This window comes from Mirounga leonina, unplaced genomic scaffold, assembly GCF_011800145.1.
Source record: "Mirounga leonina isolate KUSES-001 unplaced genomic scaffold, KU_Mleo_1.0 Mir_151, whole genome shotgun sequence".
Taxonomy (NCBI): Eukaryota; Metazoa; Chordata; class Mammalia; order Carnivora; family Phocidae; genus Mirounga; species Mirounga leonina.
Window position 1 is genome coordinate 42,831,968 of NW_023270377.1, and position 18,273 is coordinate 42,850,240.

At 38.0% G+C, this 18,273-nt stretch overlaps 1 protein-coding gene and 1 long non-coding RNA gene across 4 annotated transcripts in view; one reads left to right on the top strand and one right to left on the bottom strand.

Annotated features, from left to right (window-relative positions):
- LOC118012211 overlaps window positions 1-2,777 on the top strand; it is a 201,978-nt gene extending 199,201 nt beyond the window's left edge. The window contains exon 4 of the long non-coding RNA XR_004679639.1: window positions 2,701-2,777. This is a non-coding gene — a long non-coding RNA (uncharacterized LOC118012211). The remainder of the gene's footprint in view (window positions 1-2,700) is intronic.
- NAB1 (NGFI-A binding protein 1) overlaps window positions 1-18,273 on the bottom strand; it is a 48,661-nt gene that overhangs the window by 10,586 nt on the left and 19,802 nt on the right. For all 3 annotated transcript variants that reach the window (XM_035007519.1, XM_035007520.1, XM_035007521.1), the window contains exons 3-4: window positions 11,762-11,895; window positions 8,665-8,716 (exon numbers count right to left, since the gene is read on the bottom strand). In XM_035007519.1, the coding sequence (XP_034863410.1) occupies window positions 8,665-8,716; window positions 11,762-11,895 (186 nt within the window). The remainder of the gene's footprint in view (window positions 1-8,664; window positions 8,717-11,761; window positions 11,896-18,273) is intronic.

An 18,273-nucleotide genomic window follows, 5' to 3' on the forward strand; every position in this document is an offset into this window, starting at 1 on the left:
TGGAAAAGCAGAGAAGCTATCATTTTCCAGGTGACTACCATGTACCCCCAGTTCCCAACTATGTTCTGTGTTTTACACTTATCATCTAATTTAATCCCCACCATAGACAACCCTAGGTTCCTCCCATTTTACTGCTATGGACACTGGCTTCAAAGCCTCTGCTCAAACTATAAAATCCCAGAGTTACCGAATTTATAAAACTCACATGAGCAGGAAACAGAGGCACACCTCTTACAGCTCGATTTTTCATAAGCTGAACTGGTTTAACTCTATGATTTACACTAAGTTCAAAACCCAATTCTACTACTTATTTACTGTGATACTGGACAGACTATTTCATCTTTCTGTGTCTACTCAACTAACTTTAGAACCATTTTAAGGAACCAAAAAATTCATGAAGAACACTTAGCACAACGCTTGGCACATAGATATTACCCAATAAATGTTTGCTACTGATATTTATTAAGTTCCCCTTTAAAGCTACCAGATTTAGGAGCGCCTGGGTGGCTCAGTCATTAGGCGTCTGCCTTCGGCTCAGGTCATGATCCCAGGGTCCTGGTCAGTGGGGAGCCTGCTTCTCCCTCTCCCACTCCCCCTGCTCGTGTTCCCTCTCTCGCTGTGTCTCTGTCAAATAAATAAATAAAATCTAAAAAATAATAATAACAAAGCTACCAGATTTAATCATAGTAAAATAGATAGCATGCTATAAGTGACCTACTGCATCTCTATGATACGGGGGGAATAAGATAAATTTCGGGGATATTTACGTAGTATAGCTATCTTAGAGATTACTTACATAGTATAAGACATCTTGGGTATTTAACACTAAAACGAGCAAGAAAATTTTGACCATATTGGTAAGGAACAGTTCTACTAGAAAGAACAACGGAAATCTGGAAATACTTGTTTATTCACTCATCAAAAATCTCTCATTTGCCTAATAGGTTCTAGATTCTGTACTCAATGCTGGGTAGTCAATGACTCCTGCCCTTCTGACAAACAATCTAGAGAGAGAAAAGGACAAGGAGATCCAGAGCATAGTGGAGGACAGTGTGTCAGGAAGTCTTCTAAGAGGACAAGATGTCTAGGCTGAGACTTGAAAGAAGGGGATTCTCTAGGGAAAGAGAGCAGCATATAAAAGCCAGAGGCAAAAAGAACAGGCCAACACACCTGAGAAGCTGGAGAATATTTAATATAGCTAACAGAGGGAATATACTGAGAAAGAGGGAGCGGTGAGAGAAGTTGGATATGCGGGGCCAAATTCTGATAGACCTTGTAAGCCATGTCAAGAATTGTCGATTTTTATCTTAAATTCAAAGAGAAGCCACTGCAGGTCTCAGGGAAGAAACGAACCAGATATGCATTTCTGAAAATCCAATCTGAATGTGCGGGGGACAATATATAGTTCCGGCTTTTCAACGAGCCCTGGGTGAAGTGTGCCCAGGCCAGAACCTCCAATATGCCAGGGCTGTTTTCAAAGGAACTTACAGAAGAAAGAGCGATCTAGTCTTCTGTGTCAAGAACTAGATGTGTGATCCCAGGCAGGAAAGTTAACCTCATTATTTCCAGTGTTCCCAATTTTTAAATAGAGATTAAACCATCTGCTTTATCCACCCATTGGAGATTCATGGGGATTAAATGCAGTAATGCAAATGGTAACTCTTGGAAAAGTGCACATTGCTATACAAACATATGGTGGCACCACTGTCAGGATTATTTAACCATGAGAATATGGAAAAGCTGGAAGGGGGAACTTCAAAATCTACATGTGAAAGTTTTTGGGAAACGGACACTGCTCCTCATTAATAAAGAGAAGTAAAAACATGCAAAGAGCAATAAACTACCATATCCAACTAATCGGTGATCTCTCTGAAACCGAGTACATGAGTCATTCTGATTTGCTCCCACAGTCTTTGATGGTTCATTACAGGCAAACTATAGGACTGAGTAGCTATCACTTCATGACCTATGTTTTCAGGTATCCAAAACATACGGCTTAGAAGGAAGAGTGAGAACATTCCCAAGAAACTGGTCTCTTTCACGTGATGTTTGGTGCAGGACTTTTGTTATATGTCTCTCAAGCTTTTTTCCCAAGAACCAGCTGTACCATGCTATGAGTAATTTATCTTCATGTCATATTCTTGGCTACTGCCATTAATCACAGTGTTCCCTTACTGGTGAGATCCTGATTCTGAGCACTGAGAAAATGAAAGACACAGGGTGGGATACTGTTCATGACCTAATTACTCTCATCCCATTGGTCTCCACCCCCATTCCTCCTCAACCTTGCCCCCAAATACCAGCAAGCTGCTTTAAACTACTGCTTAGCTCTCTTTAAAATGGCTTGTTCCAGCAGATGTTCTCAGCCTCACACGTGCATTTTCTTTTCTTTTCTTTTTTTTACTCACACTTTCTATATGAATAGCAGATTGTAATGCTTCTGTTTTTCTGATCCAGAGGGGAAGAGTCTACATCAAATTAGAGCAGCTTTCTTTCAACAAGCTTGGTAACAGCGTAGGTGGATGTTCTGACCCTTTTCCCTCCCCCTGCCTCCCTCTTCCACCCCCACCCCACTGGAACTGCTAGCAGATGTTTCCTCTAAGTCTGTCTTCTTCAAGCCCCAATTCTCTGACTTTCTGGTCTCTATTAACAAACTGCATTTCTTTCATCCAGTTATCTCTGATTGCTTTGCACTCCCAGCCCACACAGGATCAAGAATGCTGTCACCTTCCATCTCTCTGCCTAGTCTCCAGCAATTTCAGTGAACGAAGAAAACCTACAGATGAGATCTGAACAGCAACAGCCCATTTAGTCAACTCCGTGGCCAGTCCCAACACGGGTTCTCTGACATATTCTTCCTCTCTTCCAAGATATTACTACAAACACGGAAGGTAATGACAGGATTTGTTCATAGAACACTTTATGTTCTTAATGAAAAATAAAGGCTGTCAACTGAATCCACTTTTAATTAATATTTTTAAAAGGCATGAGTGCCAGGGACTTTGGGTGCTGGTTTTTATCTCCTTTAACTAGCTGTCAAGCTGTCTTAAATATATTCTCTCATAGGTATAATATAAATAAATCAAACTAATTTTTCTTGATTTACTGTTTATCTTCCCAACATCGTGCTTCTCCTCATTCTAAACAGTCTGTCAAATGGCAATGTCTTATATTTAAATATATTTTGTATATGGTTAAACTTCCCACTCAAAACTTAACAATTGCTTGGATATGCCTCCTTGAAACAGAAATTGCTAACTGCCCCTCTCTCCCCCTTTCCTAAAGACTATCATTTCTGCACATACCTGCCCTTCCACACCCTGCTAGCAGGATAAAAGGTATTATCCTAATAGCGTTTCTTACACCGAGGGTGCTCTGTGAATGCTCATCAGGAAGGGGGAAGGTGGTACTGCTTTGCAGTTTAGGAGTCAGACCTAGATTTGAAGGCCTGGCTCTGCCACCAGAGAGCAATGTGGCAGTTTGAGCGAGTCACTGAGACTCTCTGGGTGTCTCTTTGGCTATAAATGGAAATCCTAAAGCCTCCATATAAGGATAAACAAGGTTTGTGATAATGAATTTCAAACGCCTAGCAGGGACAGGCATTAACAGATTCAATAAAAAAGTTATTTTTGCAAGTGTCCCCGAGCTAGATTTGAGGTCTCTGATGAAAAAGAAAACAACAAACATAATTCATTTTCATTTTGGCTGAAAGTGGATCCACACCAAGGGTTGTATTCCAGGTGGACAAGCTATTCATCCGGCCCGGACAGGAGAAATATTCCCAAACCTCGCTTACTAACATACAGGGCTGAAGAGGCGCCTTCCTTAGAGGCTTCGTTCCAAGTGATGGGTTACCCTACGGCCTTCCCAAGCTAGCAGGCTTTTTCCTCTGTATCTACTTCATTATTCTCAGAATTATAGAAAGGTCAAAATCTCTCTGTTTCCTAATGTCTAACATTCGCTGTAGGAAGGGGCATTATTTAAGGACAACAGATTATCCTGAGTACTTCACTACAATACGTATCCTATATTAAACAATAACAACAAAAACAAAAGCAATCAAATACATAGCTAACTATCCTTTAAGGGGAACAACCTGCTACATAATAAGAGGAAAAAAATCAGACAAGGATTTTAAAACTTCAACCCAACCCTTCACAAACAGACCAGGAAATTACAGCCTTTGGCAACAAGAACACACCTTACTGAGCCTGAACAAAGTGCTAGTTCTGTCAGTGTGTCCTAATGCGCTGGCAATGGCAGGAAAGGAAAGGTTCCTTTCCCTTACAAGTCTATCTCTGATGTCATTTCCATTTTATCTACTGGGCATTACATTTCTTTTTGCTCAGTGCAAAAATTATCTTTTTAAGATGAAAAGCCAGCAATTTGGCACGTTTGCTAATTGGTTATTGTCAAGGATTTTAGAAAAATGAAAATGGAAGAAAAAATTCTCATTTACTTGGGCCTAGTAATTAGTAATCTGCTATAATTTATAATGTGCTAAGCTTATCTTTATAAGCATTTTCTTTTAATAGAGAATTAGTAATTCAAATGAAATAAGAAACAGTATGTTCAAAGAATTCTACAATCTTTCTAGTTTTACCTATGAAGCCCTTGGTGTCAGTCATAAGTTCTGAACAAATTGGTCTCATTGTTCTCTAAACATGCACAGTATTTTCTTTCCTCTGTCTTTGCCCATGCCAGTCCATCTTTGTAATGCCCGTCCACCCCACATCTTTACCTTCTGAAACCCTACCTTTCTTTTAAAACCCAGCTCAAACAATATCTCCTCAATGGAGCCTCCCTTAATCTCTTCTAGTGCCAGGAATTCTCGCCCTCGCTGGTAGCCACATAGAAAGTAGGTATAAACAACACACTAATACTTGATGAAATGTCGTTAAGGGAGTAACAATCCTACACAACACAAACTACCTCAGTGTCAGCTTCTGGAATCAAATGAGTAGCTCTGGTATCTCAGATCTGAATTACAGTACACAGAGAATTTAGACAAGGATTGATGCCACTACTGTATATTTTGCAATGGATTACACTGGATCCATGTGTAGGTATACACATGCATAACACACACACACTCTGGAGAGATACTGTTGCCCTGCAATGCATCAGTGCTTTTGAAAAACAAAACAAAATTTAAAACAAACCAGCAAAAAAAGTAAACTACTGTCCTAAATTAAAAGCTCAAGTCCCTATTTATTTTTGGGAAACAAAATCAAGACTTTAGAGTCTATAAAGAGCATTTAAAGTAGCCTGGGTTGATGAGTCACTTGTCTTATTTAGGAAGGGTTAGAACTGTTATTCACAGAAAAAGGAAACACCGATTATCTTAATTCTAAGTCCAGAACTGTTCAAGTGGCTTTGTGAATGCTAGTAAAACAATAAACTAACCAAACAGAACTATCAATTATCTCTAGTGGAACATATTTAAAGGAATAGAAGGGTCACACCTAATGCTATAACCCAACACTCTGAGCTACTAAAAGGAAACTCAAAACATTGCGCTGGATACAAAAACACTTTGCTTACTGCTTAAATTTCGGTAAGGGCCACCGAGGAGGTCAGAAAGACTTATCAATACAGCCTAACAAGAAAAAATGACAGCTCAAACAGATCTCAAACTTAAACATACAAACTTAAATGTGATCTTTGAACACAGACACAAAAGGAAACCAGGGCTTAAATGTGAGAAGAGGCCGAGTCAGAATTACATAGAGGGCCAACAGTGAGAAAGAGGCGGACAGAATTTCTACCCCAGCAGCTGACTACTCTTCCTGGTCCCTGGGCAGGTTTTGTACCTTCTTTCCTTTAAATCCTCGGATGGCACATGCCTTCTTAGCAGTCTCTATGTTCACCTGCCTTCCCTTTCAGTGGCAGAGTCACTGAATCTACAGGGATCCTCTCTTGTTCATTATCTTGGGATGCAGTAGGATAAAACTATGTCATCACTAGTTAGATTATCTTCTAATGGCCTTTTAGATAATTTCAGCAATTTTTTTGCATGGTATCAGATGCTAACGAATCTTAAACATTACTCGAGAGCCAACAGTGACCACTGATTACAAATATAAGCAAAATTTTTTAAAGTGTGGCCTTTAAGAGATTAAGAGAAATTCTTCTCTTCTCTGAGAACCACTGCTTTAGGGTAAAGTTTTTTAAGAAGTCAAAGATGCTTAAACATAGCCATTCACTCTTTCACCTGATCTTATTAAGTGCCTATTAACTGCAAGACGCTATTATCAAATCTGAATATAAAGTAGTAGACAGGTAAGAGCTGTATGCTCATCCAATGGGGCAGACTGATAATAAAAACAAATATGTAATAGTTTCAGATACCAGTAAGTTCTATGAAAACAAACAAAACAAACCAGGAGAATGAGCCTAAATGTGATTTTGAGGTAAGGGTGCCCTTTTAGAAAGGGAGGCAGGGAAGTCAGAGGAAACTCTCAGCTATGAGCTGAAGCCATGTGAAGAGCTACAGAAAGATCTAGGCAGGGGAACAGTGAGTGCTGAGGCAAAAAGAGTTTGGCACGTTCCAGCAACAGAAAGTGGGTCAGTGTAGCTGGGACACAGTAAGAATGGGGAGTGTGGTAGCAGATGAGGTTAGAGATACAAAGTCAGAGTCAGATCATGTAGGGTCTTAGACGTCTCTACAAGTGTGTATTTTATCCTAGGTACAGTAGAAAGCCACTGGAAAGATTTAAGTGAGAGAGTGAGAAAGGGATTTACATTTTTACAAGATAATTGCGGGGATACCTGGGTGGCTCAGTTGGTTGGGTGTCTGCCTTCGGCTCGGGTCGTGAACCCACGGTCCCGGGATTGAGTCCCGCGGGGGGTGCCCTGCTCAGCGGGGAGTCTGCTTCTCCCTCCGCCCCGCCCCCCACCCCGCCTGTGTGTGTGTGTGTGTGTGTGTGCGCGCGCACGCGCATATACGCGTACTCTCTCTCAAAAATAAAATCTTTTTTTTTTTTTAAGATTTTATTTATTTATTTGAGAGAGAGAGAGAATGAGAGAGAGCACATGAGAGGGGGGAGGGTCAGAGGGAGAAGCAGACTCCCTGCCGAGCAGGGAGCCCGATGCGGGACTCGATCCAGGGACTCCAGGATCATGACCTGAGCCGAAGGCAGTCGCTTAACCAACTGAGCCACCCAGGCGCCCCTCAAAAATAAAATCTTTAAAAAAAAAAAAGGTATTTGTAGCTTTGGTGTGACTGAAAGACTATATGCAAACAGATACTTAGTTAAAATAATGAGAAGAATTTAGGGTAGTCAAACACAGCTTATCTGCTTTAACTTGAAAATAATGGATGTCTAAGAGAGTACAGACCCCCATCCCCTGCCCAAGAAAAAAAAAGGAAGGAGCTCTCAGACTTCAAATTTCTACTCTGCTGCAGACTGGCCTTTAAAACAGACATTCAATCCAAATTAAGGAACAGTAGTTTTGAAACCATTCTATAGTTCTGACAACCCTAAGAAAAGCGTATTTTTTTTCTTCCTCAACTCCCACCTTTCGTCTTGCAGGCCTAAAATCAGAAGGACAATCTCGGGACACCTGGGTGGCTCAGTCGGTTAAACCATCAGACTCTTGATTTTGGCTCAGGTCATAATCTCAGGGTCCTGGGACTGAGCCTTGCGTCAGGCTCCCAGCTCAGTGGGGAGTCTACTTGTCTCCCTCTCAATCTGCCCCTCCCCCTGCTCATTCTCTCTCTCTCTCTCTCAAATAAATAAATCTTAAAAAAAAAAAAAAGTTCAGCCTCAACATGATCCTCTAAAAGAGGCTTGATTATAGGAAAGTCTCCATTACTTGGAGCTACTAAATTGTCATTTCCCTCAGATCGTGAATATAAATAACCTTTAGCTCCTCTAAATGTATTTGAAAATTGGAGGGGGAGATGAACCATGAGAGACTATGGACTCTGAGAGACAAACTGAGGGTTCTGGGGCGCCTGGGTGGCTCAGTCGTTAGGCGTCTGCCTTCGGCTCAGGTCATGATCCCAGCATCCTGGGATCAAGCCCCAAACCGGGCTCCCTGCTCCGCGGGAAGCCTGCTTCTCCCTCCCACTCCCCCTGCTTGTGTTCCCTCTCTTGCTGTGTCTCTCTCTGTCAAATAAATAAAATCTTTAAAAAACAAAAACAAAAACAAAAAAACCCCTGAGGGTTCTAGAGGGGAGGGGGGTAGGGGGATGGGTGAACCCAGTGATGGGTATTAAGGAGGGCACGTATTGAATGGAGCATTGGGTGTTATACGCAAACAATGAATCATGGAATACTACATCAAAAACTAATGATGTAATGTATAGTGATTAACATAATATAAATTAAAAAAAAATAAATGTATTTGATAAGATGACTAATGATATACATAAGATTATTAAAAAAATCATTTAACCAGGAGAGTTTTAAATCTGTAAGAAACACCTATTGACAAATCAACCTGTGATAAACTGACTGGACATCAAGTTCATTATTGTTTCCTTCTAAGAATTTCTTTAGTATTCTAATTCAAATTAGATACTTCAAAGTAACAAAATTCTGTATTGTCTTAAAGATTCCACAATTCATTCACATTTTTCATTTGTTTATGGAACATCCTTTTTTTCAGTTTGAACTAGCAAATATTATTAGCATAAGAAAACATGCATAATCTTACCTCCACTTTAATTCTCTTCGGGGATAATTCATCTCTTTCTCCACATTTTGACCTGAATGGAATGGGAGAGAGAAAAACTTGAGAAAGTAACAAATTTTATTCTAAAGACATCTCAATCTATGAACTTCCACCAAAACATATACCCTTGAAACCCTTACACCAGAAATAAGACATTCATAAAGAACACTGACATAACAAAAAAGACTTCTCATCATTTCTAAATTAACATTAGGGAAATAAGCAGACACCATTATATTACACATTTTAAAAGGCCACTACCTAAGAACTTCCCCACAAAATAAGTACTCAATAAACATGTAATGATCATCACATAATGAAAAAGGGGAAAAAAAAAAAATCAAGAAGGATTGTATTGCATGGTATCTTTTTATGGATCAGTAGGAACACTTCAGGATAAAATGACCAAAGTGGCCATTTAAGATGAATGCTTAAGGCTACGTAAGATTCAAATGCATGTTGTCTATCTATTGAAACTACAGATGTATTTTCCCTTGACCTACGGATCTCTCTGCTGGGACTCTATCCCAGAGGTACCTACAGATATATGAAATACTACTGCCAATTAAACTGTAATAAGCCATCAATTATAAATTATCCCTCAAAGTAAAAGATGTTAAAATGTAAAAAAAAGTACATTTCAGAATCAACAAAGTATGTATGACATTATTTATTATGATGCTATTTGTAATGATAAAAGACTAGAAACAACTCAAGTATCCATCAATAGGGGACTGGTTAGATAAATCATGGTGGGGCGCCTGGGTGGCTCAGTCTGCCTTTACCTCAGTTCACGATCCTGGGATCATGGAATTGAGCCCAGTGGGGAATCTGCTTGTTCTGCCCCACCCTCTGCTTGCGCACGTGTGCTCTCTCTCTCTCTTTCACAATAATCTTTTAAAAATAATCTTAAAAAAAAAAATTCATACTAAAAAAAAAAAAATCAGTACATCCACACAATGCAATACCATGGTGCTGTAAAAAAATAATGAAGATGTGTACATACTACCATGACGAGATCTCCAAGACATGTTAAAAGCAAAATATAGAATAATGCAGACACATACTACCAATTTTTTTTTTTTGGAAAAAAGGTAAAAAATGAGAAAATATATATCTGTTTGCAAGTGCATTAACACACATTGGAAAGATGAAAAAGAAACTAATAAAACTACTTCTACTGAGGAGGAAGTTAAAAAGAGACCAGAACAGGAGTGCAACTTTTTATATTACGTATTCACATAGTTTTGGCTTCTAAATTATGTAAACATGTTATATATTTAAAAAAATATATATATTTTTTAATATTTTTTATTCATTTATTTGACAGAGTAAGAAAACACAAACGGGGAGCAGCAGAGGGAGAGGGAGAAGCAGAAGGAGAGGGAGAAGCAGACTCCCCGTCGAGCGGGGAGCCTGACTCGGCACTCGATCTCAGGACTCTGAGATCATGACCTGAGCCGAAGGCAGACGCTTAACCGACTGAGCCACCATTTTATCCTGAAACCACCATATTAACTTTTTAAGTTAAATATATTTTTAACTTTTTAAAGGCACCCCTATTTAGGGGCACCTGGGTGGCTCAGTTGTTAAGTGTCTGCCTTTGGCTCAGGTCACGATCCCAGCGTCCTGGGATCGAGCCCCGTGTCGGGCTCCCTGCTACGCAGGAAGCCTGCTTCTCCCTCTCCCACTCCCCCTGCTTGTGTTCCCTCTCTCGCTGTGTCTGTCTCTGTCAAATAAATATATAAAATCTTTAAAAAAAAAGCACCCCTATTTAAAAATATATTTAAGTATATAAATGTAAATACTACAAGAAACAGCTAAAAAATGTTGAAAGCAGTTGCCTCTGGGGTGTGGTATTCAGAAGGAGGCAGGGGTGGGGCAGGGAAACTGCTGAGTTTTCAGTAAAGCCCTGTGCACTATAGGATTCCTTAAATCATATACATGTATTACTTTGATTAAATTACTTAAATAAAGCAGGCCAAAAATTTTGTGTAATACAGTGAAAAAATAAAAAAAAAAAAATCACTACATCAGCTCTCGATTATCCAACTTAAAAAAAATCTTATAAATAATTCTATAATATTCTTAGCCTGTTCATTTAGTCTGCATAATTTTACTTTGTGTCAGTTTGTAAATATGTGAGCTCTTAAGGCAAGGTAGCAAAGGAAGCTGCTATGAGTTAGGGGACATAATGACAGTAAATGCCTCAACAGTGGCTTTTCAAACCTGAATAGGGACAAGAATAATCTGGGCCACTTGTGAAAATTTGGATTCCAAGACTCCATCCCCTATACTTATTAGGGCGAGGGAGGGTGCTCAGGATGTGGTTTTTCAACACACATTCAATTACTCTAACGCCAGGGGTCATGTGCATCTACTCAGAGAAGAAGCAGGACACAACTGATGGTGAACTAGAAATCGGGGTCCACGGGGAACAACTGACTAAAACTGAAATGGTACTATGCCATCTTGCTTAGGATTTAAGTGAAGATGAGATGAAGAATAGTAAGATGTGTTTATATTAAATTTTAAAACCACCACTGCTTTTCAACATGTGTTTTACTTCAAATATTCCATATTCTACTTTCATATTTCAAACACATGTCCATATTCCATATAGTCTGGCATCTTCCAATTCTCCCTTAAATACTGGCCAATGGAGTCTTTTCATCTAGTCAACTAATCTCATTAGACTGCAAACACCGTGCAAAAGGAACCACTTTATTTCCTCCAAGAGTTCAACAAGTTCATATAGTTAGTGGGTATACAAATAACTAAATCTCATCATCACACTCAAAACCAAAGCATCTGTGTGAGAAGAATGTCTAAAACCACTACCAGAACAATGCTACAGTGCTAGGGAACTGCCTTTCAAAAGAAAGACAAAAGAGAATTAAAACAACAAAAACCACATTAGCAATGTTTTGAAAAGTCACTTCACTCTTTAATTTTATAGAACCACAATCACATCACACTTCTACTTTTTGAAAAATGCTTATATTCTATCAGTGGGTAGTGTTTTAAGTTCCACTTCTATCAAGCAATGCAAAATCCTGTCAATTAGTTAGACACTTACTTGGTGGTTCTGTAGGTGTATTTGTAGGTGACTTCTCGAGAAATCTGCCTAGCCAGGGCAAACAGTTCATCTCTTCTTGTCAGCAGGGCATTATCCTTCACACAGAGCTGAGCAGCCGCTTCATTAACAGTGAGCTGTGTATCCAAAACAAAGTTTAAAAATTATAAACATCTTTATTTCATCAATAAGAAAAATGTTTCACTTAAGGATATAAAAATGTCACATCACTATATAATGAGATCATAGTTTATAAAAATCAGGATGGGTCTTTCTTTATTCCTTATTAGTCCTAAGGCCTAATTTCATAAGAAAATCACTTCACCTGCCATCTCTCAGAACTCAAATTAATCAAAAGTCACCTTGGTTTTATGTATTTATATGCTTAATTTATTTTTGTTTAGGCATGAGTTTATAGAAAATAAGCAAAATAAAGTAAAAAATGTTCTGTATCTAATTTTTATGAAAAGCCAAGAATTTGATATGATTTGCTGATAATATTTCCCTAACTAAAAGTGAGTATACACGATCTGAAAGATTTTTTTTAATGTGAACAGATATGAAAATTCTTAGGAAGGAATAAAAATTTGATGATATGAGTTAAATATTTATCAAATTACTTAGTGAAAAAACAGAGTATCACAGATTAGGGCCATAAAGGAAATCACTAATTGGAATTGGAATCACCAATTCTCTAAAATTCACCTAATTCCACTCTGTTACCTAAGTGTTAAATAATGCCAATACAGAGTTGCTACTTGACAAAACACCTTGTACTGAAATTTAAAATAGCAAACGTTATCCTAAATTCAAAATCTGTAGTTGTTTAATAAATCAGAAAAGGTTTTTTCACATAATTTTGCCAATTTAAATAGATGTAGGGAATTGCCAAGTGCTACATCAAATTTTTTTTAAAAAGCAAGAAACACTCATTGCAGACATGACTGACAGCAAAGAGAATGGTGTGATGGCAGACAGATCTGAGGTGAGTCCTGCTCCATCACTTACCATCTGTGTGACTCTGGGCTTCTCAGAGCCTCAGTGTTCTCAGAGGCAAAAATAGGATAATCAAAATGGGAACTACCTCAAGGGACTAACAAGAAATAAATGAGACACACCTGGCACAAAGTTGGTCTTAATATTAGTTCTTGTTTTCCTTTCATAAAAAAGCAGGTATTTACTTCCTCCCTACCCAGGCATCCCATTTTGTTCACAAAAATGTTAGGTATTTAGAATTTTCAAAAATACAGAGAAGCAATAGAAGAAATTCAACCTTCTGTCTATTAATGCAATGCAGAATGGTTGCAATGCAGAATGCAAACCTTCCATCTATTAATATTTTATTTATTTTTTAAGATTTTATTTATTTATTCATGAGAGACGGGGGGGTGAGGGGGGACAGAGGCAGAAGGAAAAGCACAGAGCAGGGAGCCCGATGAGGTGCTAGATCCCAGGACCCTGGGATCATAACCTGAGCAGAAGGCAGATGCTTAACCAACTGAGTCACCCAGGCACCCCACCTATTAATATTTTAATATATATTACTCTAATATCTGTGTACATACAAACATGTACGTGAATATAGATTTTTAATCACCTTTTTTCACTTATGTATGCTGTATTTTTTGCTTTTATCATGTGTTAAGGCAGAAACTTGGCTTGTTTACATCAGCATCTGGCATGGGTTGGATATTCAATAAATATTTGTTGACTGATAAATAAATTTAAATATTCTTTACCATATCATTTTTACTACCTAGACATATAATATTCCATTGTAGGAAAGAGCAATGTATTATTTAAATCAACCTCACTCTGAACATTAAACTACCCCCACTTTTTCATGTGTTACAAAATAAGCTGCAAGGAACATTCTTAACTGTGTATCTTTGCACACGTATTTAATTATTTTCTTGGAATAAACTCCTAAGAATAAACTTGTTAGGTCACAGAATATACTAAATTTTAAAAGATTTATGTATTTCACCAAATTACTCTCCAGGAAAATTGCTCCAAATCATAACACTACCAACAATTATATGAAAATCCATTATCCACAATCAACCAACACTGGGTTATTTTATTTGAAAAGCTTTACCAATTTGATGTATTTTCCATATCATTTGGTTATAATTTACATTTCTTTGACTATAAAACTGAACCTTTCTCTTATACTTTTAAATTATTTTAAAATTTGCTTGCTCATGGCAGTTGCCTGTTTCTTCTATTGCACTATTTTGTTTCTTATGGACTTTAGGAATTCTTTATGGGTTAAGAGCATTAACTCTTCATATGCAGTGGCTTTTCTTTTTCATAGTTTATCATTAGCCTTATGGTTTTTGTCTTGGGTGCAGAGAAACTCCCTTTCTCACCCTAATAATACACGAATGTTTTCCTGCAATTTAGCCTAATAATTTTATTTTTTCCACTTAACTATTGAAACCATTTAGAATGTGTTATGGTGTATGATATAAATCCTGTATCTAACATCCCCCTCCCCAGATTTCTACCTGTAATTTACATTGTCTAATTCTCAAATAATTTTGCTACGGACAAGGTTATAATAAACCCAGGCCTCCTATTTTAAACCTACAACTGAATATGAAAGCATAATAGGAACAATGTATTTTCAATCTTCTCCCCTTTTCAGCAAAGCAGTAGCTACAATGACTTTGAAGACCTTCTCAAACCCCTCTTTATGTAGCCCTTTCTTTCTTGTACTCATACCCTTAATTTGTACGGAGAACTGGTGATTGTCGGTAAGGTATTTTAAATGACAACATTTCAGAGGCACCACCTTATGCACAACCACAGAAAATAACCTTTCAACATAAACTGAAAACAGTGTTCTAGTATTCCATCATCCTACCAGAAACCAAAAACACAAACATAACACATATTGTTACTGAATTCAGGCTTCAAGAGATCAAAAAGTAGACTGAGCTCTCCAAGCCCTTAGGGAGACTTCTGGTATTAAAACTGAGGCTGCAGGGGTGCTCGTGGCTCAGTCAGTTAAGCGTGGCTCAGTCAGTTAAGCGTCTGCCTTGAGCCTGGGGCATGATCCCAGGGTCCTGGGATCGAGCCCCATGTTGGGCTCCCTGCTCAGCGGGGAGCCTGCTTCTCCCTCTCCTCCCCACCTGTGCTCTCTCTCACTATGTCTGTCTGTCTCTGTCTCTCTCAAATAAGTAAAATCTTTAAAAAATAAAATAAAAATAAAACTGAGGCTGCAGAAATAACTATAGCTTACCCCAAGTTGTAATAAGAAGCTGACTCTTAAGGGTTCCCTCTCAAAAATGTATTTTGTCAGTGTTTTCTGTATTTTACACCCCAAATTGTTAATAAATAAGTATTATGATGTATTTTTTTAAATTATACAAATACTCTAATATAGTAGTCACTGCAGTACCATACTAGCTTTTTAAAAATTTTAAGTTTCTAGGGGCACCTGGCTGGTTCAGTTGGTGGAGCATGTGACTCTTGATCCCAGGGTCATGAGTCCCACACTGGGTGTGGGAGCCCACTTAAAGTTAAAAAAAAAAAAAAAAAAAAGTAAAAATTCTAAGTTTCTAGTTTTTTTAAGTAGGCATCATGCCCAGTGTGGAGCTCAAGGTGGGGCTTGAACTCACGACCCTGAGATCAAGACCTGAGCTGAGATCAAGAGTCAGATATTTAACCAACTGAGCCATCCAGGTACCCCTAAGTTTCTAGTTTTGTTAAAAATGTAAAATAGATATTCTAATTGGTTTACTTCCTCCAATTCCTTTTTTTGGCTAAAAATACCAAAATTCCATTCATATTTTTATGTTAAATATTTCTTAAAGTTAGCTTTCTATCATTTATAACTAGACTTAAGTTTTCTTTACTGATAGTTAAAATTATAGCCTTTAACAATCAAATGACTGTGATTTTCCATTTGGTATTGTTAGCATAAAAATACCATGAGAATGCTGTGTGATAGGGAGGCTCAAAAGGCAATCGAGGCTTTCATTTCCAGCACTGGGAAGGAATGATTGGCCTCCTCATAGAAAACAACTAAAAATGTTGGATAAAAATGGGAGGAGAAAAATATCTTAAATGCATCAATAAACCAGCAAGACAACTGTAAGGACTATTCTGTTCGGGCTAAAATAAATGAAGACAGTATCTCAAAGGGAGCAAGTTGAGGACAGGTGCTAAACCAAATGACCCTAAGCTTCACAACCTCATAGGGTTGATTAGCGTGGGAAGAGAATAGGAGGAAAAACCCAGGATCCACCAAAGGTGAGAAGTCTGAGACCCCTCCCTCCACAAAGCTGAAATCCCAAACCACTACACACCCACTGGTAGCCTGAATTAGAAATACACCTGTACTCCCAGGAGAATGCAAGGGAAATTACCTGTCTTGAACCCCGTTACTGAATAGGAGAAAACAGAAGATACTCCCTTGAGATTTCATAAACCCCCCAAATGAGCCCTCACATGATTTTCAGCCCTAATTCACACAATGTGGGTTGAGAATTTTTTTCACAGGGTTCTAGAGTTGTGTTGTGCAGAAAACAGGTGCCTGGTAGAAGCAAAAGCAAATAACCTCTAGAATAATCAATTTTCTTCCTAGGCCTCAAGACATTCCCACAGTTCCAAGAATTAGGAGTTATAGACAGAAATCATAAAACATCCAAAGAAATAACATCAAAAGTAAAAACCAGCAGGAATGACAGCAGAATAAGACCCTCAAAGACTTGAGAAAAATAAAAAGAGTTGAAAATATGACTAAAGAATAATACAGTAAAAAAACACCAAGAACTGAGAAATCAGAAGGAGAGAAAAAACTGGGGCAGAGGCAAACAGATTTCAAAAAAACAATAGCTAATATTGACTTGTAAACACAATAATAAAAACCAAAAGCCAAGGAAATATCTTCAATTACTAAGGGAAGTTAACTGACAATATAGAATTTGATAGCCAGAATAAACAGCAATTAAGAATGAGGGCAAAATAAAGAGGTTTTCCAGTGGGTTGCGGTAGGACAGAATCTGCCATCAGTAGGCCTCCGTTAAGAAAATTCTACATGAGGGCACCTGGGTGGCTCAGATGGTTAAGCGTCTGCCTTTGGCTCAGGTCATGATCTCAGGGTCCTGGGATCGAGTCCCGCATCGGGCTCCCTGCTCCTTGGGAGCCTGCTTCTCCCTCTGCCTCTCTCTCTCTGTCTGTCATGAATAAATAAATAAAATCTTTAAAAAAAAAAAAAAAAGAAAAGAAAATTCTACATGATGTACTTCAGGCTAAAGGAAACTAAGTCCAGATAGTAAATCAGATCTAAAGAGAGGGAGGGACAGAAATACAAAATAAAATAAGGGAAATAAATTCAAAATATTGGTCATTTTAAAAAATGTAAATAGGCCAAATGTTCCAGTTAAAAGACAAAATTTGCCTAGGTTTTTTTTTTAATTCAACTATTGGTATTTATAAGAGATGTATGTAAAACATGGATTCAGAAAAACTGAAAGTAAAAGAATGGTAAAAAGATGTAACAAGCAATTACTAATAAAATGAAAACAATGTACTTATATTATTATCAAACAAAATAGGCTTTTAAAGCAAAATGGGTTATTAAAGATTATTAGTTACTGCAAAATACAAACAGAAACAGACAACTCCACAATCACAGTAGTTGATTTTCACACACAAAAAAGCTTTAGAATAAGCTTGTTAAAATAGACACATACAGAACGCTCTACCTACAGAAACACATAAAAAACACCGACCACATACTGAGCCATAACTAAAATCTCAACAAATTTTAATATATGCAAACCATGTGCTCTGACCACAATGTAATTCACTTAAAAATCATTAGAAAAATAATTAAGGGGGCGCCTGGCTGGCTCAGTGGTTAAGTGTCTGCCTTCAGCTCAGGTCATGACCCCAGGGTCCTGGGATCGAGCCCCCCATCGGGCTCCCTGCTCAGCGGGAAGCCTGCTTCTCCCTCTCCCACTGCCCCTGCTTATGTTCCCTCTCTAGCTGTCTGTCAAATAAATAACATCTTAAAAAAAAAAAAAAGAAAAAGAATTAAGGAACAGCCCTCATATTTGGAAATGATAATTCATGGGTAAGAAATCATAAATAAAAAGAGAAGTAATGGGGGGGGGGACTTCATACCAAAACTTTGGGAATTACACCAAATCAGTATATAGTGAGAATTTATAGCCTTAATTGCTTACATTAGAAAAGAACAGCTAAACATCAATGAACTAATAGGCACCCAATTTAAGTTAGAAAGGAACAATAAAGAACCGTAAGAAAGTATAAGTGAACACACACATAGACACAGCACAACTAAGATATCAACTAAGAATATCAACTAAGCCAAAAGTTCCTCCTTCAAAAAGATCAGGAGTTAGAAAGCTTTTTCTATAAAAGATCAGATGGTAAAGATTTTAGGCTTAACAGGCCAAATAGTCTTTGTCACAACTACTCAACTCTGAGGTTGTAGCTCAAAAGCAGCCACAGACAACACATACACAAATTGGCCTGGC